Source organism: Cannabis sativa, chromosome 2 (assembly GCF_029168945.1).
Source record: "Cannabis sativa cultivar Pink pepper isolate KNU-18-1 chromosome 2, ASM2916894v1, whole genome shotgun sequence".
NCBI classification, from domain to species: domain Eukaryota; kingdom Viridiplantae; phylum Streptophyta; class Magnoliopsida; order Rosales; family Cannabaceae; genus Cannabis; species Cannabis sativa.
The window spans coordinates 6,529,085-6,551,649 of record NC_083602.1 but is presented as its reverse complement, the minus strand read 5'-3'; the positions used below and the strand labels follow the sequence as shown (position 1 = coordinate 6,551,649).

Here is a 22,565-nt window from a genome sequence, read left to right as displayed (position 1 = left end):
AAGGGCTAGATCTAGTAGTTCAACTTGAATGGAGCAAGTGAAAACCTAGATTTAGGCTTTTCTTTGTAAGTGGAATAGGAATATTTCATTTACCTTGCATAACTTACCAAATGAATGTTTGAATGGTGTTCTGCTTGCTGGTTTGATATAGGAATATGTTGAGCTAAATAGTAGAATTAAAGTTGTGAGTGTTGGAAAATTCTCACAAGCCTAGAGGAATTTGTTGTTATCTCTGTGCAGAATGCTAGAGCAATGCTGAACCGATGCTGTACTGACTGAAAAAAAAACCTGACTAGAAGGAATTAGTTATTCAAGCCATTTTTACCATATTACAACTTTTATCTTGCAACCAATTTTTCTTAGCAGCAGTAGTTTTAATTCTAGCAAGTTTAATTCTTGTCATTTTTAATTTTGAACCATTACTCAACCATTTGCATATTATTTCTTTTTATTTTAAGTTGTAATTAGTTGATTTTACATCGAACTTTGTTTGCAATCCCTGTGGAGACGATCTTACTTATCACTTTATTACTTGTTTGACTGCGTATACTTGCGTATATAATTTTCACAACAAGTTTTTGGCGCCGTTGCCGGGTATTGAAACTAAAAATTGTGTATTATCAACTATTTTGCAATTTATTTTCTGGTTTAAAGTTTTAATCCTATTTTGGTGCGCTGAATTTTTCTTTTTCAGGTGTAATCTAGTGTATGAACGAGCAAGAAGAAGACCTTGAACTTGCTCCTATTGACCCCGAAATTGAACACACTTTCAGACAAAGGAGGAAGGAACAAAAGGCTAGAAAACGTTGCAATATGGCCGATGGGTTTGAAATTGGAGGTGCTCATAATGAAGCCAATCCTATTGCTTTGGCCGATGATAGAGCCCAAGCAATAAGAGAGTATGCAGCCCCTATGTTCAATGAGCTAAATCCGGGTATTGTGAGACCCGAAATCCAAGCACCTCACTTTGAGCTCAAGCCTGTCATGTTTCAAATGCTCCAAACGGTTGGTCAATTTGGTGGGTCGCCAACGGAAGATCCTCACCTCCATATTCGCTCATTTTTGGAGGTGAGTGATTCTTTCAAGTTACAAGGAGTAAGTGAAGAGGCTTTAAGATTAAAGTTGTTCCCATTTTCCTTGAGGGATCGGGCTAGAGCATGGCTTAACACTCTTCCTCCCGATTCGGTGACTAATTGGAATGACTTGGCTGAAAAATTCTTGAGAAAGTACTTTCCTCCAACAAGAAATGCAAAGTTTCGAAGCGAGATCATGTCTTTTCAACAATTGGAAGACGAGACTACTAGTGATGCATGGGAAAGATTCAAGGAGTTGTTAAGGATGTGCCCACACCATGGTATTCCTCATTGTATTCAACTTGAGACATTTTACAATGGTCTCAATGCGGCCTCTAGGATGGTGTTGGATGCTTCCGCTAATGGAGCCATTCTTTCCAAGTCTTACAATGAAGCTTTTGAGATTTTAGAAAGGATAGCTAGCAACAACTATCAATGGTCAACTAATAGAGCTCCTACAAGCCGAAAAGTAGCGGGTGTTCTTGAAGTAGATGCTTTGACCGCTCTAACCGCTCAAATGGCCTCAATGACCAACATTTTGAAGAATATGAATATGGGAGGAAGTGTACAACCAGCCGCTGCCATTCAAAGGGCAGAAATCTCTTGTGTGTATTGTGGTGATGCACTTTTGAAAATTGCCCCTCAAATCCAGCTTCGGTTTGCTATGTGGGTAATCAAAACTTCAACCGCAACAACAATCCATACTCAAACTCCTACAATCTGGCATGGAAGCATCATCCGAACTTTTCATGGGGAGGTCAAGGGGCAAGTTCAAGTGGAGCACAACAAGCACAAGGAAAGCAATCATTTCCACCGGGTTTTTCTCAACAACCAAGACCTCAACAACCTCACCAACCTCAAGGCTCTCAAACTAGTTCTTTGGAGAGCTTAATGAGAGATTATATGGCCAAGAATGACGCTGTAATTCAAAGCCAAGCAGCATCTCTTCGGAATCTTGAAGTTCAATTGGGGCAATTGGCCAATGATTTGAAGAATAGACCACAAGGCACCTTGCCTAGTGACACCGAAAATCCAAGAAGAGATGGCAAAGAACATTGCAAAGCGGTAACCTTGAGAAGTGGAAAAATAATTGAGTCAAATGTGGCTGCAGCAGGCAGTAAAGAGCCCTCTTCAATCCAAAAAGAGGGGGAAATGAAGAAAAAACCAACAACTTCAGCTGCTGAAATTCCCCCAGTAGTTACAGCATCCAGTCAGCATTCTGCTGCAGAAAAGTCTTTGCAAAAGCCTTCTCTACCATTTCCTCAACGGTTCAAGAAACAACAAGATGATGGTCAATTCCGGAGATTCCTTGATGTTTTAAAGCAGCTCCACATCAATATACCATTAGTGGAAGCTTTAGAGCAAATGCCAACCTATGTGAAGTTTTTGAAGGATATTTTGACAAAGAAAAGGAGGCTTGGGGAGTTTGAAACGGTCGCTTTGACGGAGGGATGTAGTGCTATGTTGAAAAGTAAAATTCCACCCAAATTGAAAGATCCAGGCAGCTTTACAATTCCAATTTCTATAGGGGGTCGAGATGTTGGAAGAGCTCTTTGTGACTTGGGAGCTAGTATTAATCTCATGCCTATGTCTATTTTTAGGAAGTTGGGAATTGGAGAAGCAAGGCCGACCACCGTCACTTTGCAATTAGCGGATCGTTCCATGGCTCATCCGGAAGGGAAAATTGAAGATGTGTTGGTACAAGTGGATAAGTTCATTTTTCCCGCCGATTTCATTATTCTTGACTATGAGGAAGATAGGGAAATTCCAATCATTTTAGGGAGGCCATTTCTTGCCACGGGAAGAACTTTGATAGATGTTGAAAAGGGAGAGCTTACCATGAGAGCTCAAGATGAGCAAGCCACATTCAAGGTCTTTCATCCTATGCGTGCTCCGGATGCAATAGGAGAATGCTTAGCAATTGGAGATATGGATCCTAACATGGTTGAGGAGTCCAAATTCAAAAATAGTAAGAAGGTGAGAAAGAAGATTCCCCTTAAAGAAATTGTTAAGGATCACGAGCCGCAAGAAAGCAAAGACAAAACATCATTTGACCCTAAAAAACCACCCAAAAGGAAGAGAAAGAAAAAGAAGTTTAGTAGAAAATTTTGGTCTCAAATGTTTGAAGTTGGGCAACAAGTGATTTTTGCTAACTCTTTAACGAAGGCTACTCATGGACGACTAGATTCAAGGTGTGATGGATCTTTCTTGGTGGTGAGAGTGTACCCCGATGGGGTGGTAGAACTACGTGATGCACTTTCAAGAAGAAAATTTTTGGTGAAAGGCCAAGGAGTGAAGTTTGGGAGTGGTGAGGTTGATCGAGCAAAGACCTCCATCACATTGGAAGAGGCTTGAGGAAGAAGGGTCTCGGGTTGTCATGGCTTTAGTGAATCACATTTGGGCAACCCAAGAGTGGAGGAACAAGATTATATTTAGTTATATATATGCTATGTAATAAGTTTGGGGTGTGCCACCCCTTAAAAAAAATATATATGTATTTACAATTAAGTTTGGGGTGTGCCACCCCTTGAAAAAGAAAGAAAAAAAAAGAAAAAAAGAAAAAGAAAAAAAAAAGAGGAAAAGAAGAAAAAGGAAAAAAAGGAAAAAAAAATTAGTATATACATACTTATATAATTACATATATATATATAACTTTTAATTTCATGCATTTACTAATGATTTTGCTGTAGTGTGGTGATCTTTATTGCTGGTGCAAAGAAAGGAATGACGAGAAAAAAGGGGCTGCCGCAATATGGTGTGAGCAAATTTGTATGTTGAAGCGGTAGGTCCCAAGTCTGACATTGGATCAGCATCGCTTCAGCATTTTGAAGCAGAGACTCTAGTGGGGAAGAGTTCAAATCTTGAGGGAGTTTTCTTTTTTTCCTTAGTTAAATTGTTATTGCTGGTTGTGTTTGATTGTTTACTTAGTTTACTTTTATTGTTCTTTTAGTTGTGTGAGTAATAAATATTATGTGGATTAGATGTGTATTAATCATGTTGTTTTGTCATGTTTGTTACGTTTTGTTTTAGCTTGCAAATGAGAAAAATACTGCTTGTATTTTCAGCTTGGTTTAGGGTAGCGCTCGATGATGAAAAATATCCATTTCCCTCCATTTGTGGAGTGCCTTGGTTTGTGTGTTGAAAATGCTAATTTTAAGTGTTATTTTTGTCCAAATGCTAGCCTATGAGGAATGCTTTCAACAATTGTGTGCTTGTGTTATTCCACCATACCTTGAGTTTTTAGAATAGCTAACACTTTGAGAGAGTTTAAGCATCTAGAATTAGCTAGTGTAATCCTTGAGGCGAAATCCTGGCGAGCTTTATAACTTAGAAATGATTTAGGCCATCTTTGGACGTTTGAGCCTTTCTAACCTTCCCTATAAAATCAATTTTTCTCTAGTCGCCCAAGTTTGAGCCGTTTAGCCTATTCTTGTTGTGCAACCCAATCATACATCTAACACCAATCCTAATTTGCATTTCCACATATATCCTAACTTAATTGCTCACTTGTCAAGAGCCAAGTTTCACATTAAGTTTGGGGTGAGTGCGGTGAGTGTAACTTGTGGCGAGCTAATTCAAGGTTATACTCTTAGCCACATTGGGGACAATGTTGGATTGTAAGTTTGGGGTGGGGGAATTAGCTCACAAAGTATATGAGTATGAACTTTCAATTAACCTTCTCTTGCTATTTATTATATAAGTATAATATAGTAATAAATGTCTTTCTAATATATGAAAAAAAAATCAGCAATGAAAAAAAAAAAAAAAAAAAACAAAAGAAGAGAATAAACATAGCAAGAGAAGTCAATTTTAATATCAAGTACTTGTGAGTATTGAATTAGGGAAGAGGGTCAAGAGAAAAAAAAAATTATGGAAGAGACTCGGTTTTTGACAAGTGAAGTGGTTAGGTGTTGAGCTAGCTTAAATACATCCTATACCATACCCTAACCCAAGCCTAACATTCAAGCCTAGTCAAGTCCTTTTGATCTAAGTTGCAAAGCTAAGCTACATTAGTGGAGAGGATTGCACTAATTCAACTTATGGAAGCAAACCTTTAAACTTGAGGATCAAAGGTGGTTGTTATAGAAATTCAAGTTGTTGGTGGGAAGTATTTGCACACTTATTTGATCGAATTACTCTTGATAAGTTTTAAGGACATAAATAGCATGCAAAATTCTGTTGAAACACACAAGTTCGAGGCATATTCACTACTACCAATTACATTTCCATTTCGTCTAATTCTGAGAGCAAATTTCGTCCCTAGACCAAGTGTGAAAGAGCAAGATTTTCTCTACTGCAAGCGTGTTAGTGTCGCTGTCATTTTCTGTTCTTATTATTTAGTTCTTTGTGTTTTTCATTACTCGAGGACGAGCAATACTCTAAGTTTGGGGTGTGATAACTCTATGTTATAGAGTTAATTTTTATGCTTTTAAACTAAAGTATTGTGAGGAGAGTAGTGAAAAATGTGTTTATTTTGCTTAATTTTAATTAGTTTTAGTGTTATTTTCTATTTAGTAATCTAACCTTTAAGTTTTGTAAATATTGATATTGTTGGGTGTGTTTTTCCAATTAACTGTGCTTATTTTGTTGAAAAATGAGGAATTAAATTGATAGGTAAAAGTAAAAGAAGCAAGGAAGAAAAGGAGCACAAGCTGAAACTGGGCTGATTCTTTTGAAGCAATGTCAAGTGAATTCGGCATCACAGGCGATGACGTGGAAACACGAATTTCACTTATCCACCTCAGCAACTTCGGTCCAGTCACTCAAATTGCACCAGCCAGCTGACGTGGAAGAAAGGGGTCTAACCCTAGTGGGCCAAAGTGGAAAAGTTTGGGCTTCTATTTTGGGGTATGAAGTTTGTACCCTAAAAACCCAACAACAAAAAGAGAAGGAAAGGGAAGTACACCATTATCATCTTCATCATCTTGTATGTACAGTACGGGGCAGCTGCCATTTTTCTATGGAGGAGTTTTAATTGCAGCAGGAAGTACAACAAAGAAGAAATAAGAGGGGACCAAGCCTAGTGTTTGACTTTTCTTTACCCTTTCTTAATATTCTTCTTTATTTTCATCTTTTATTGCTGTTTGTACTTAGTATTAAAAACTTCTTGAGATTGTAAATTTGGGCAGCAGCCATGGATGAATTGTTTTTAGCTTGGATTTTATCTTCTTACTTGAATATGAGCTAAACTTTTGAGGCTTGAATGGCTATGAACTTCTAAGTTGGGTATGATTAAATTTTAAGCTTACTTTAGCATTTGTTTGCCTTTGTTCATTCAAGTGAGTTTCATTTTAATTGATTGTTGTTTCTTGGCCATGAATAACAATTTGCTAAGCTAGATCTTGTACCGGAAGGGCTAGATCTAGTAGTTCAACTTGAATGGAGCAAGTGAAAACCTAGATTTAGGCTTTTCTTTGTAAGTGGAATAGGAATATTTCATTTACCTTGCATAACTTACCAAATGAATGTTTGAATGGTGTTCTGCTTGCTGGTTTGATATAGGAATATGTTGAGCTAAATAGTAGAATTAAAGTTGTGAGTGTTGGAAAATTCTCACAAGCCTAGAGGAATTTGTTGTTATCTCTGTGCAGAATGCTAGAGCAATGCTGAACCGATGCTGTACTGACTGAAAAAAAACCTGACTAGAAGGAATTAGTTATTCAAGCCATTTTTACCATATTACAACTTTTATCTTGCAACCAATTTTTCTTAGCAGCAGTAGTTTTAATTCTAGCAAGTTTAATTCTTGTCATTTTTAATTTTGAACCATTACTCAACCATTTGCATATTATTTCTTTTTATTTTAAGTTGTAATTAGTTGATTTTACATCGAACTTTGTTTGCAATCCCTGTGGAGACGATCTTACTTATCACTTTATTACTTGTTTTACTGCGTATACTTGCGTATATAATTTTCACAACAAGTTTTTAGCTTTCAGTGTGGTATTATGGAACACTACAAGAGGGATTATCCCCAGTTGAATAAGGAAATCCTAAAAAGGAATTGAATGTGATAGTCAGTTTTCTCGTGATCCGTAGGGGAAAACACCGGGTAAGCTGTGCAATCCCACATCGTCTGGGGAAGGTCAAGTGGGATGATTCTGAGACTGTGTAGGTATGGGACTAGACAGTTGAAGAGGGCTTAAATGGATTGATTGGTACTACCTATATCAACAAGGTGGATCTTGTTTTTCGGTAGCCCATCACGAAAGAACTCCATAGTTAAGCGTGCTTGACCTGGGGCAATTTCAGGATGGGTGACCTCCTAGGAAGTTTTCCCAGGAAGCGTGCGAGTGAGGACAAACCACACTGGAAACACTCGTGTTGGTCTGTAGGGTCAGTCATCAGTCCATGAAGCAGCCAAAATGACGTACTCGTGTATAAGAGCCATTATAACCGTGGGTGTAAGGACCCAATGGAGGCTTGAAGTGGGGACGTTACAAATGGTATCAGAGCCTTGACGCAGCCGAAAGTGTGGTCGACGAGGACGTCAAACCCCGTAAGGGGGGGTGATTATGACAGTTAGTAGTCCCGTGATCCGTAGAGGGAAACACCGGGTAAGCTGTGCAATCCCACATCGCCTGGGAAAGGTCAAGTGGGATGATTATGAGACTGTGTAGGTATGGGACTACACAGTTAAAGATGGCTTAAATGGATTGATTGGTATTACTTATATCAACAAGGTGTATCTTGTTTTTCGGTAGCCCATCACGAAAGAACTCCACAGTTAAGCGTGCTTGACCTGGGGCAATTTCAGGATGGGTGACCTCCTAGGAAATTTTCCCAGGAAGCGTGCGAGTGAGGACAAAGCACGCTGGAAACACTTGTGTTGGTCTGTAGGGTCAGTCATCAGTCCATGAAGCAGCCAAAGTGACGTACTCGTGTATAAGAGCCATTATTCCGTGGGTGTAAGGACCCAATGGAGGCTTGAAGAGGGGACGTTACAGTGAAACCCATTCCAGTTTAAATAGTTGTTATTATTTAGGCCAATGTAGAGGCTAGCTAAACAGTGGTGATAAAATAATTGATAAACCTAATAGACTATATGGTCGTTATGAGTTAATGTTTGAAACCCTTTTGCCTGATTGAGAATTAGTCATCTCCAAAAAGTGGATTAGGAATATGTCAGTCAGAGTGGGTGATAAAAGTTGAATGATAATCTGATTGAGCTAGCCATAACAGATTTTAATATAATTCTCAAAATGGATTTTTGTCTGAGTATGCGGTCAGTATCGATTGTAAAATAAAAATGGATACTTTTTAGCCAGAGGATGAAGAACCATTTATCTTTGTGGGATTGGTTTAGGGTTCTTGAATCTCAATTATCTCAGTATTGAAAGCTAGAGATCCCTTGCAAGATGGATGCATGGGAATATCCCAAAAATTATGATTGTGTTAATTTGAATATATTTTATTAAATATGTGATTATATGAATAATTAAGCGTAATTTATTAATTACAGAGAATTTATCAGAATATGTGGGTATTTTATATACTATTTTGAAATAAAATTTTTTTTTTAGGTTCGGCGACGGTAAAAACTCGATGGAATGGTTAGAAATGTCACGACGGTAATAGAATGTTATGTTGGCATTATACTAGACTAGTTTAGAATGTTGAGTTCTTGGTTTAGTCAGAATAGTTAGAAATGACCCAAAATACCCTTAGGTTTAATTAGCTTTAGTGTTAGAGGGAAGGGTAGAATAGTCATTTTATTAGGTTATATTATTTTTGTCTCATATGATTTCTTTTAGGCTGAAATGGTTTTTTTTGTTTTATTAGATTTGATTATTAATTTAAGTTTTAGAAGATAAAATCAAAGAAATCAAGATATTTACGAAACCCATCCACTTTCTCTCTCTCTCCTTTATTTGGCTCAAGAGAAATCCAGAAGAAAACTAGGAGTTCACCCCAATTTTTTGACCTTCTCTTGCAGAAATCAACCTTAAGTTCAGTCTAAAATCTTGAGATAAGCTTCCTCCATGTGTTCTTGATGATTTTTAAAGTTTAGGTTGAATTTTGTTTGGGGTTTTGCTTAATTTTAGGACTGTGGGTTTTATTTGAGTTAAGAGTATGATTTTAGGTTTAAATTAGGATTGTTTAAGTGTGTATTGGATGAATTCCATGGCTGTTAGGTCTAGAATTGGGTGAATTGAGTTCAAGAACTCAACTTTCACTTAATTATGGTGAATTTGCTATTTTGAGGTATTACTGAGTTTTGATTGCTTGAATATGATGTTTTTATGTTATTGAATTGTTCTAGAGAGTTTGAATAGGTTTGAAGAAGTTTTGGTTTGGTTTCGGTTCGAGAAAACTAGGTTTTCCATTTCTGCAACAAGAATCAGTTAACCGGTTCTACATGGTACTGTGGAACTGGCCAACCGATTGGCCAGCAAGGGGAAACCCTAGTTTTTTTTAATCTGGTTTTTCTCAGGCTATTTTTCCAAAACCTAGTTTAGGGTATTTTATTGATGTTTAAGCTATTTCTAAGGCAGTGGGGAATAAATTTTGTTCGGTTTCAAGTTTAGGATTAAATTTAAGATTTGGTTAAGTTATTTACCAAGTTTTATTGTCGTGACATAGGACCCGAGATTGTCGAGCATTATTCAACTTAGGTCAGCCCGCACACCTAATTTTGGATTCGAGGTAAGAAAAGCCAATTACACAGCTTAGTGCCACGGGCTCACCTTTTCAGGCAGCAGAACTCCTGTGCAGCACCTTGACTTCTCTAAGCTAAGGTCAGCCTTACAACCATCCGAGTAACAATGGGCTCATTTTTTGCGGGACCGTGTGCCTCATGCACACTTCCGTCTCTCGAACAACTCCCGCTGAGTCATGCTCGCAAGCATCCATGAGTGCATCCATGCATTAAGGCTCTCTAGCCAAGATACTTGTACTGCCCATAGGTTCCCACTATGATAAGGCAAATCCCAAAACTGAAGCTCACCTTGTCATTCATGACCAAGGTAGCATGTGTGGCAAGATGCCAACACCAAGCCGACGTGCCAACGCTTCTATCATGCCCCATTCGATACTGTCCGAACAGTCTCCTTCGTCGCCCAAGGACTCCCATACGTCCATGGACCAATCCTCAAGGCGCCATGCCTCCACACATGTTGGTACGCCCTCGAGACAAGCTGCCAAACTAGTTGCATACATTAGACCTCTGTCCCTTTCCAACATGGCACATTCGTCCCATGTGCGTATGCAAACTAGCCGACGAATGACTACCCATGTCATCTCGTGTTGAGACTCGTGGCCAAGGCGCACCGCAACATCTCTTGAAAGTTTGGGCCACGTCCTGTGCAAGCGGCATACCGGCAAGCCAATGGAAACGTACCCATTAACCTCTCGCAGCTTCTTAAATACACTACCGGGTCGGCCCCATAATGTCCATGAGTACTCCAACTCATGGAGACATATGAGTCCCCTTGTGGTCCGCATATGCCCGTCCTACTAGCCCCACTGACTAGTAGTAGCTCACTTAGCACCAAGGTGCCACGGGGTGGTGGAGAGCTGACACTAGGGTACCCCCTTAAAGAGCATTCTGAGCTTTTAGCCTTCTACCAGGAACATACATGATTTTGGCTCTGTAGACATACGACCAAACCGTAAACCAAATCACATAGTTTCGCCAATCCGATTGCACCATTATATTTGTAGGCCCAAATAAATGGAAAATACCAAGTCCCGTCCCAATTCGGACAATATTGAAGATATTTACGAAAATGTCACTGCATACAAACTAAGCATCATCATGCTACCAACATGCACCACAACATGCGCCACCACTTGACCACCACTTGGTCAACTTTTAGGCATCACTTAGCTTGTAACGTGCCATCTTAGCTGCACGTTGCACTTAGCATGTCAAGTGAGAAATGATTATTATCGTTTGTCACTCGATTATGATCGAGGTAAAGATACAGTAATTACCATTATTGAGAATGAGTAATTACTCACATAGGTTTCTTACTTATCGGTCGCTTAATTAGACAACGATAGTGACATATAAAGCTCGTTGGTAACCAGTGGTAAGAATGCTTTATGAGGTATCAAAGTCAGTTTGTCTTATAAGACAAAAAATTGCTTATCTGATACTTGATTATGAATTGAATATATGTTTATAATGAATGATGCATTTGTATGTTATGCATTGTTATAATATGGAGTTTTATACGATGTTTGTATTTTATTTGCTTTTCTTGCTGAGTCTTTGTGACTCACGGGTGCTTCGTGGTGCAGGTAAAGGGATGAAAAAATTAGACCAGCCATGAGTTAGAGGTCTCCTGACAATGTACATATCAACCACCAAGTCTTGGCTCTCAGTGGATCGGATCCATCTTTTGGTTGTATTTTGAAAATGTAACCCTATTTTGAATGAAAAGTTAAGTTTAATTTAAATAAATTTTACTAAAAGTTTTAATTAAATCACACTTTTTACAAACCGTTAGTTTATTACTACAAACTAATTTATAAAAGTACACACGTGGCACCCTTACGGATCAGGACGTTACATTAGTAGATTCAAAATAGGTTGTCCTGAGGAAATCAGAGTCATAAAAGAGTTTTTGGTTGTATTTCCCAAATAATTAACTGGTTTACCACCACAGTGGGAAATAGATTTTATTATTAATTTGGCACCTGGAACGGAGCCAGTCCCTAAGGTACCCTATAGGATAGCTCAAGCAAAACTTTAAAAAAATAAAGTTATAATTCCAAGGGATAGTTGATCTTGAGTTTATCCGACCTAGTGTATCAACCTGGGGAGCTTCGACTCTGTTTGTTAAGAAGAAAGATGGAGCCCTTAGAATGTGTATTGACTATCGAGAGTTAAACGAATTGATGATCCAGAACAAGTATCCACTACCTAGAATTGACAATTTATTTGATCAACTTTAAGGAAAGACAGTCTTTTTTAAGATTGAACTTCACTAGGGTTATCATCAGTTGAGAATCTGAGAGGAAGATATTTTGAAGGCTACATTTTCCACTAGATATGATCACTATGAATTTTTAGTTATGTCCTTTGGACTAACCAATGCTTAGGCAAATTTAATAGATCTCAGAAATCGGGTATTCGAGGATTTCATCGATATTTTTATCATAGTATTTTATCAATGATATTCTTGTATATTCTCAGTCAGAAGCAAAGCATGAACAATACCTAAGAATGGTTTTGTAGTGACTAAGGGAGCATAAGCTTTATGCTAAGTTCAAAAAATGCGAGTTTTTATTATCACAAGTGTCTAATCTGGGTCACATTGCTAGTAAAGATGGAATTATGGTGGATCTAGAAAAGATTGAATTGGTTAGGGATTTGTAAATATAAGGAGGGCAAATTGTTAATATTGATTATATCTATCTACTATTATTAATAAACTCACTAATATAATTTTATAATAACTAAGAGCGTAATTCTATATTTATAGTAGAGTAATTTATTGGAACTTAGTGTTATATGTATACGGTCTCCAAGTTGCCTCTATACCACACTGTCAAGGGTATGAATGTCACAAAATAAAAGAGGGACGAGAATTTATTTTACAAGTGCAAAATATTAATTACTTATTTTATAATAAATAATTAATATTAAATAAATTAAGGGAAAATATCTTTTTTTGGACAAGACAAGATGGAGTCACTTTGTCTGTTAGGACAAGATTGCGCTGCAAGTGTCCTGTTCGAACAATAGGTAGTGATACCTACACTGTCTTGTTAGGATTTTATGCCTTAAATAAAACTCATTTCAATATAATTTGATTTGTTATCAATAGAAGATTAGAAGTCATTTATGTTTTATATGTAGTTTTCATGTTTATGGTTTAATATATACAATTTTTGTTAAATCCAGAACATATAGTTATTCATAATTACAGTGATGTCAACACAATGGAAGGTAATTGTGATTATATGCTTCAAAAGATAATGTCCCATGATTCATCAGTGCACTGGATTTACACTGATGTGATAGTCAGCGATAAAGCTTACTTACACCTTGGATAAGTATTATGTTCTTTCCAGGACATTGGCAAAGTATGTTAGTATCGGATGTATAGAGTATACATTAGACTGGGATCGATATTGATCTTTTGGTAAATATATTATAATCTTATGTATCTTTCTAAGTCAATATCACTGGTTGATCTTAGATCAAGAGATCTTAATCCTGACATGGTTAGGTATGATCTCAAGAGTGTTATTTGTGTTCTTTAAGTTGTTAGTCAAAGCCTACCATTTGGTTCGGGTCACACGTACAGCTTGGGAACATGATAGTACAATTGAGTGGGAATGCTAGTCATAGATATGGAATTTATAACTTCTATCTGGACATAGAAGTGAAATGATGATTTCCTTTGAGCTTGGCTTAATAGAGATAAATGGAAGAGCTCTTATTTCAGTGATTATATTAGTTTACTGAAATATTATTTATAGAAAGATAAGTCTTTTAAGGATAAAATACATTGAGGGGTGAAACAGTAAATTTGTCCCTACTTAGTGTAAATCATCTATAGAGAATTTTTGATTATTGGGATTAGAACGATGGTTAAAATTTTCATAGCGTATCTATATCGTGGAACATATAGAGCGTTCTATATGACTGAGAGTGTAATTCTAAGTTCTATGGTGGATGCAATAATAAATTAATAAGTTAGGGAATTTACTTGGTAAATTCTAGTTCTGCTTATCGGAAGCTCGGTTGTATAGGCCCATGGTCCCCATACTAGTTGAGACAAACTGCTTGTAAGACTCAGATAATTGATTTTAGTTAATCGATTATATTATTTGAAATGGTATGTAAATAAAATACAATTATACTTTCTTTTGTAAAAACCATAAGAGAAATGCTAAAAAGGCACTCGTGGTGCTTAACACTAGGGCTGTTCATCCGATCCAATCCGCACTTTTTTGGTCAAACAACATTCAATCCGCACTAAGTGCGGATTTCATTTTTCAGATCCAATCTAATCCGCACAATAGCTCAAATCCAATCCAACAATCCACAAAAGTGCGGATTGGATCAGTTACTTTGGATTGGTTATTTTTTAATATTAAATTATTTAATATTTATGAAAAAAATATTTTTTTTCACATAACTAGCAACAAAATAAAACAAACTATAGTTATTTTATGTCTCCAACAACACATTAAATAAATAAAATAACAAATTCAAAGGAAGAAAAAATTGTATATATAAAAAAATATTTAATTTTATTTTAAAATTGTATGTAGAAAAAAAAAATATAAGAATAGAATATACATTTTATCTATTAAATTTTGCAATATAATTGTATTATATGTATTAGATTTTTAAATTACTATTTTCTTTACATGAAAATGTTATTTGTATATATAATTTTTTTAATTTTGTTATAAATATGTGTGGATTGGATTAGATTACATGTCAATCAACATTCAATCCACATTAGTGCGGATTTTGAATTTTCCAATCTAATCCAATCCGCACAAGTGCGGATATCTGCACTTTGCGGATTGGATTGGATTGGATTGAATCGTGCAGATTGGATTGGATCGACTATTTTATGAACACCCCTACTTAACACCATCCTCATTGTCATATCGTTATTGTTGTAATTAAGTATGTCCTATATAATTTAATATAATAATTTTTAGAGAGAATATCAGTAGCTAATAACAAAGCGCTACCTCTAAAAAAATGTTAAGCACCACCCAATAGCAATGCTCAAACCATAACATCTTATGCTTTCTCCATTAATTTGAAACATAACATTCAAAATTTAAACAAGCCTTTGATTAATTTCTACTTGAAAAAATTATAGAACCTCTAGAATATATATATAATCTATCATTAATTGAAAAATTTACAATAAGAACTGTACAATCAGGTCCAAAAATTATAGTAAATTAATGTTAAATTATATTAATACCGAGGATGCCTAGATAGCAAATACACAGCAATACAAGGCGAATCATTCCACACTTTAGAGTGCAACCTTAGTATACTTGTAGCCTTTTCCTTCAAGTAAGGAGCACAATCTGCTTGCATTACCATGCAAAGCTTCGTCACAGCCCCAACCCTTAACATCTCTATAATCACTTCATTCGTTGCTGAAAACTTAGCAATCAAAGAAAGAATGTGAATCGCTCGGTCATCGGTTGCCTCCGAAACCCTAAGAATCTTTTTCGACACCATTGCTATGCCGCAGGCGTGCTGGAGGAGCTTCGCTCTCCCATCGGCGCAAGAGCACAAGTGCGCCAAAAGGTTGATGATCATCTCGGTTGTGTGCCTTTCTGGTTTCGTTAACTCGAGTTCAATCAACTCAAAAACCGCCCCCGAATCAATTATCTTCATCCTGTTTCTTCCCCAAGGACAGGCTTCAATCAGCACATGGAGAGCTGATTTAATTGTTTGATGTGAAACACTTCTGTCACCCAACACTTTTTTCGTTATGTTCATGAACATTTCAAGCCTTAACCGCTCCATTCGACTCGAATTCGCAACTTCAATCGCCATTTTAAGCACAGAAATGACCTCAAATCTCATATCTTTTTCACTGCTACAGCTTAAAATCCAAGCCAAAGAATCAACAAAATCACTGTTTTCGTTCACAAAGGCCTTAACTTCATCATTAGGAGTCCAAACGAGACGTAGAATACGAAGAGCTTCTTCAATTCCAACCACATTATTTCCTTCTTTAAAACACCTAATAAGAAATAAAGCCATGGCTTTGTTTACACCACCTTCCACCATGAGCCTCCTGTTCCTCTCATTCTGCTCGGCAAGAGCTACTATTTTCTTCAATGTTATGATAAACTTGTTATTGTTAGCCCCAACTAATTCTCTCAAAAGCTTAAGAACTTGCCTCTTGTCTAAAAGCGGTGTCGGGGTGGGAATCCGATCCACTCCGTTGCAGGCGTTTATGGTGCACCAAGCTTGGATGAGGCGTCGAAGGGTGTGGTTGGGTGTGAGATCAGAATCTCTCGGCAAAGGTAGCTTCGTAACTGGACACGTAATCGTGTCGTTTGATGATGATGAAGTAATAACTAATGTCGTTGAGAGCCACTTCTCAATGCTTTCTCTGTCGTATGTTATGCCTGTGATTGTCGTAACTGGGTCTCTCATTATCTGAAGCGATATAGGACACATGAAATATTTTGGTACTTCAATTTCTTCCATTTGATCTCAAAATCCAAAAATGAATATGATAAAAGCTTTAAGCTTTGGCTCTACTGCTATATATGGAAAGAGAGAGAGAGAGAGAGAAAGAGAGGTAAGTATTATTATATAAGATAAGAACAAAATGAAACCCAATTAGGTTTGCCTTTGGTAAGAGAAAGCGGCATTTGTTTATTATATAAGTATATAGCGGTTTAGTTATTTCACTTGGTTTGCCAATCTTACATACAATTTATAAGCATTATTGGGTATTAGTGGTGCCTAGTATTTTTTAGTTATTTTGTGATTAGTTAGTAATACTTACTAAAAGTTAACCTGAGTTGGAACAATAAAGGTAAATAATATTTTAGATCATGTATTTTGCAAAAGTTACTAATTAAACATTTTATTTTGTTAAATGACAAAATAGACTATGTATTTTTTAAAATTGTACAAATAAAATATTGAACTGATTTTTTTTGTAAAAATAAAACTTAATAATAATAATCTGATCTAGAGATGTTATGATAAAACTGGTTATATTTTCTGTATCTGTTCATGTTAGAAATTAAAGTTAGTTAAAAAATAAAATTATTAAAAATTAAGTTTAGGGTCTTATTTTTACCATTTTAAGAAATATATAGTTCATTTTGTTATTTAACAAAATAGAGAGTCTAATCGATAATTTTTATAAAATACATGTCCAAAATAATATTTACTTGAACAATAATAATATTAACAGTAGGATATGGTAGACAACAATAATACAATTATAATTTCTTCTCTACTATTCATTCTTCTCTGGAAGTAATAAGATTCAGTGGTCAACCCACGTTACAAAATCAAGGAGAGTTTGAATTGTTATCTGTGCCACGTGGCAGATAGGCAGTGGGTGATTTAACAAGAGAGAGAAAGTGGGGCCAGCTTCAGAATTCAAAAAGTGACTCTCATTCATATGTGGCAATGTGTTGTGGGCTGACTTTTATGTATTTGTGTTTTTTTGGAGTCGGCACTATGGACTCAATAAGGGATATTTGATAGAGAGAAGAAAGGAATCATTTTTCTAAATAATGCAGTACAACGCATGGAGACATAACAGCTGTTTTATTATGCATTTATATATCATGATGAATTTTTACTTCTTTTTTTATTTAGGGTTGACCAATCAAAACAATTGACCGACGTAATTTGTGTGCACTGTATAGATTTGTTTGTTTGTTTGTTTCTCAGATGAGTTTCAGTCAAAGTTTCAAACTTAATTCGTTGGTCCAAAAATATAATGCAGTCGTCATTTGAGGAGAGTTGGCTATTTCATCGTTTTAAATGTTACCTAATTTATTATGTATATACGTGCAAACATGATATAATTATTGACGTATAATCTGGAATTAGATGGAGTATATTAATAATAATATGCTAGGTTGAATTCTACTTTCAACTTAAGAAAAAAATAACAATTTACAAAAACAGTGATATTAGGCGTGTTCATTCAATTTAATTCGCATTATTTTACTCATAGTGTATTCGATTCGCACTAAGTACATATTTCATTTTTTGGATCCAATGCAATCCGCACAATAGCTCAAATCTGATTCAATCTAATCCGCAAAAGTGCAAATTGGATCTGTTATTTTGGATTGGTTACTTTTTAATATTAAATTATTTAATATTTATAAAAAAAAAATATATATATATTTCTTTCAACAATGAAATAATTAAAACAAATTATAATTATTTTATATCAACAACAACACATTAAAATAAATGAAATAACAAATTCAAAAGAAGAAAAAAAAACTGTATGTATAAAGAAATATTTACTTTTATTTTAAGTTGTATGTAGAAAAGAAATTATATATAAGAATCGAATATACTTTTGACATATTAAGTTTTGAAATATAATTGTATTAGATTTTTAAATTGTTATTTTCTTTACATTAAAATATTACTTATATATATATAATTTTTTATTTTTTTATAAAGATGCGTGGATTGAATTGGATCGGTTACTTTTACTTGTCAATCAACATCTAATCTGCACAAGTGCAGATTTTGAATTTTCCAATCCCCCAAGTGCGAATGTCTGCTCTTTGTGGATTAGATTGGATTGAATTGGATCGACTATTTTATGAACACGCCTAAATAATGTAACGATCTATTGTATTGAAATAAATCCATTCCAATCCATTTCAAGTTTTCAATTAACTATATAATTCTTTCTAATGCAAGAATTATAGTATAAAATTGGTTCAACTGTCAAACTTAACTCATCTAATTAAGTTTGTGCTTTTTTTTAATTATTCCCAGCATTTTCTTACATTATCAAATATCATAAATAATAAACTTCTCACCTAAAATTATTTGAATACATTTATAATTTTATATGATACTTTTTTTAAATATGAGTCCTAGCTAGCTACTAACATTCATCATCATATACATTCATTAACAAATTAGATTCAATTATACAACCCCATCATAGTCACAAATTAATACCTAAACTTTGAAATCTATACTAGCTACATTTTTTTAATGAGTAATAATATATGCAGACATAAATTATATATAAATTTGGCATAGACTTATCTAATAAGAAATTAAATTAATTAAAACTAAACTTATCTTTATTTAAAATAGATTTCACATGTTTGCTACTACAAAAAGCTTAGATTATATTTTTTTAAACTGATATTTAATCTAATTACATCGATTCTTGAAACTGACAAATGCAAATGCTAATTTTTTTGTAATACCAATATATATATGGAACACTTCTTAATGAGTTCTTACTTATTACCCTGGTTCAATACTGATGAAAAAAATAATTAAAATAGATTCACCACCACAAACTATAAATTAGCACTAAAAAAAAATACAATAAATCACTTATCTATTAGAAAATAGATTCAAAATAATTGATTTCTTTTTTGAAAAAAATAAATAAATAAACAATATAAGGGAGAGACGGAGTCCATAAGAACTCAGATCGATCTGGACGTGGAGAGAACCACCTGAAAAATAAAAATGATACACTTTAACATAATGAAAAAAAAAATGAGAGGGAGAGATCCAGGCAGAGAGGCAATTTATGGAATTTCCATGGGCAGAAAGGCTATTTCTTTAGGGTTTGAGTTGATAATGTTGGTTTTGTAGCTCTAAATTAGTACAGCGAAAGCATAATAATGATTATCATCATACCCCACTCAAGACCTCCATATGTATATATATATATATTAAATTATAATCAAAAGATGAAGATAAATATTTATCTCTTGAAGTGTAACTGTTGAGATTTTATACTCTAAATAAAATCTATTTCAATATAATCTTATTTGCTATTAATAGAAGATTATAAGTCATTTAAGTATACATGTAGTTTTTATGATTATGGTTTTAATATACAATTTCTATCAAATCCAGAACATATAGTTATTCACAATTACACTAATGTTATCATAGTAGAAAGTAATTGTGATTATATGCTTCAAAGTACTTAGTCCTATGATTTATCAGTGCACTGGATTTATACTGGCGTGATAATCAACAATAAAATTTACTTATACTTGTATAAGTGGTATGTCCTTTTAGGACATTAGTAAAACATACTAGTTTTGGATGTATGGAGTATACATCGAAGTGGACCGATGTTGACAGTAGAAAAGATATCATAAACTTACCGTTATATCTTTTTAAGTCAGTATCACTTAGTTGATCTTAGGTTAATAGATCTTAATCCTGAGATGGTTAGGTTCTAGCATAACTGTATTATTCGTGTTCTTTGACTTGTTCGTTAAAGTTGACAAAATAAATCATCTCAATACTTACATCTTGGAAACATGGTAGTACAATTGAGTGGGAGCGCTAATTATAGATATGGAATCTATAGATTCTATATCCATATAGAAGTGAAATGATGATTTCCTTTGAGCTTGACTTAATAGACATAAATGGAAGAACTCTATTTCAATAATTATATTAGTTTATAGAAATATCATTTATAAGAAGGAAGTTTTTTAAAGGTAAAATACATTGAGGGGGTGGAATAGTAAATTTGTCCCTACTCGATGTAAATTATCTACAGAGGATCTTTGATTATTTTGATTGAAATAATGGATAATTCATAGTATATCTATTTGGAACATATAGAGCATTTTATGAAATCAGGAATGCAATTCTGAATCTATAGTGGAGTTAGGAGGAATTAATAAGTTAGGAAATTTACTTGATAAATTTTAGATTTATTTATTGGGAGCTTGGTCTATAAAAAAAATAAAAAAAATATGCATAACTTTGAAATAAAAATAATTTTAACAAAACTAATACATATTTATAAACAATGATCTTTGTTAAGTTTTTTTTTTTATGTCTTTTTTTAGTCTAATTTAGGGTGTGTTTTAGTATTTTTATTATTTTATTGTGCAGAATTATGCTTAGTTTTTTTTTTAGGAAAAATATTTGGAGATCCTCAATATTAGTAATTTTGGTGTTCTACAAGCCTTTTTGAGCAAAAATAAAAAAAAAATAATGAAGAAATGAAACTTCTTTTAGCTTGGAGTGATTTCTATTTCTTTAAATGGGTCAAAAAATGGCATTTTTTGCTGTTATTTCATCATTAAGAGTCAACAATGGTCACTTTCTAAGTTTAAGATAGAAAATTGAAGAAAAAAAATGGAAACTAACCTATTAGGCCGCAGCTTGGTAAGCAAGGTTGCGGCCTTGCTCGTGTTCGTTGAAAAAAAAAAGGGAAATTGGATCAAAGAAATCAGCAAAGGTTGAAATTTTGGGAACTGCTTGTAAGGCAGCAGTATTGCAAGCAAGGTCGCAGCCTTGGTATTTTTAGACAACTTAAATTTTCACCTATAAAAAGGGGGTTCATGGCTAGGTTTTTGAACCATTCAAAAATTGAGAGAAATTATGAGTGTAGAAGGAGAGCGAAGAGTAGAATGCACCAGTGGAGGATTCTAACAGTGTTCTATCTTTTCAACTTTATTTTTTATGTCTTTAGTTAAATTTATTTTATTTCAGAATTTCTTTTAGTAGCTAAGTTCTTTTAAAGATCATTATGTAAACCACTTGAAATTATTTTATGAATTAATGTAGTTATTCAATTTCTTCTTCTTCTCTTTATTCAATTTCCTTACAATCTATTTTGATTTTACAATTATTTACTGGTCATCTATAATTGTTATCTATGAATTCAAATTAAAATTCTAAAAGGTGAGACTTGAATATGCTCTGATTGATATGGATGTAAATTAATTTAGGACGAAAGTACCTAAGTTATTTGTATGATTTTATTAGTTGTTATGCTTAATGCTATTTTTGTGATTAAACTTACCATAGAAATATAGAAAATTTTCACATAGATTGGGTTTATAAGTCTTAACTAGATTATAAACTTCTTAACTCAACTTATTAATTGAATAAGAAGAAGAGAAATTGGGCATTACATTATGAAGTAAAATAAATGATAGTTAGGGATCATAATAATCCTTGTTTTTATTACTGTTATTTTTCTTAATTATTGTATATTTTATTTACCTTTTATCCAACAATTATTATTTATCAAATAGAACCAAGGAAATAATTAATTGGTAATTGATAGTCAATGCTCAAGGGAACAATACTTTATTTATCATTATATTACTTATTTTGATTGCGTATACTTGCATATTAAATTTTGTCAAACAAGTTTTTGATCCTATTACTGAGGATTGAAAATTTATCAATACCAGTTTAGTTAATTTTTATTCTAATTTGATTTTATTTTCTCTTATTTCTAACCTATTTAGTTGCCAATTTTTTCCATCTCAGGCGAATCTTTTATATGTGCAACAGAAGAGGTGCATATAGCCTTGTTCCTTTGAATCCTGAGATTGAGAAATCGTGTAAGCAAAACAGAAAGAACAAGATGGAGGCCAAGAAAGCAGAGAAGATGGAGCTCAATGAAGATATAATTCCTAGAGTTTTGCAAGGAGGTCAGGCTCACCCTAATGTTGAAAGGAGCCTGTGTGATTATGTACTCCCTACTTTAACGGGAGTACAAAACAGTATCAGACCACCAGTAGTAGAGGCCAACAACTTTGAGATCAGACCAGCTATCCTACAAACGGTGCAATCCACTCTCCAATTTAGTGGATTTCCATAAGAACCTCACACTCACTTAGCAAATTTTTTGGAGCTTTGTGGCACTTTCAAATACAATGGAGTGAGTGATGGTGCTTTCGAATTGAGGCTTTTTCCATTCTCTTTAAAGGAAAGAGAGAAAAGATGGCTAAAGTATCTACAACCAAATTCAATTGTCACTTGGCAAGATCTAGCTCAAAAGTTCTTCTCTAAATGCTTCCCTCCTT

The 22,565-nt window shown here is 34.3% G+C and overlaps 1 protein-coding gene and 1 non-coding gene across 2 annotated transcripts; both read right to left on the bottom strand.

Moving 5' to 3' along the window:
* Positions 1 to 1,251: 1,251 nt before the first annotated feature.
* LOC115721513 (small nucleolar RNA R71) lies at positions 1,252 to 1,358 on the bottom strand. Its single transcript, XR_004012531.2, has one exon. It is a non-coding gene; the product is annotated as a small nucleolar RNA R71 (small nucleolar RNA).
* A 13,435-nt stretch (positions 1,359 to 14,793) lies between these two features.
* On the bottom strand, positions 14,794 to 16,400 carry LOC115718793 (E3 ubiquitin-protein ligase PUB24). The gene has a single exon (XM_030647618.2). It carries the CDS (start codon positions 16,231 to 16,233, stop codon positions 14,977 to 14,979), a length of 1,257 nt encoding a protein of 418 aa, XP_030503478.2. The 5' UTR covers positions 16,234 to 16,400; the 3' UTR covers positions 14,794 to 14,976.
* Between the last annotated feature and the right edge of the window lie 6,165 nt (positions 16,401 to 22,565).

Excerpts from the sequence above, each read along its gene's own strand:
- LOC115718793 (XM_030647618.2), bottom strand. The coding sequence starts at position 16,233 with ATGGAAGAAATTGAAGTACCAAAATATTTCATGTGTCCTATATCGCTT.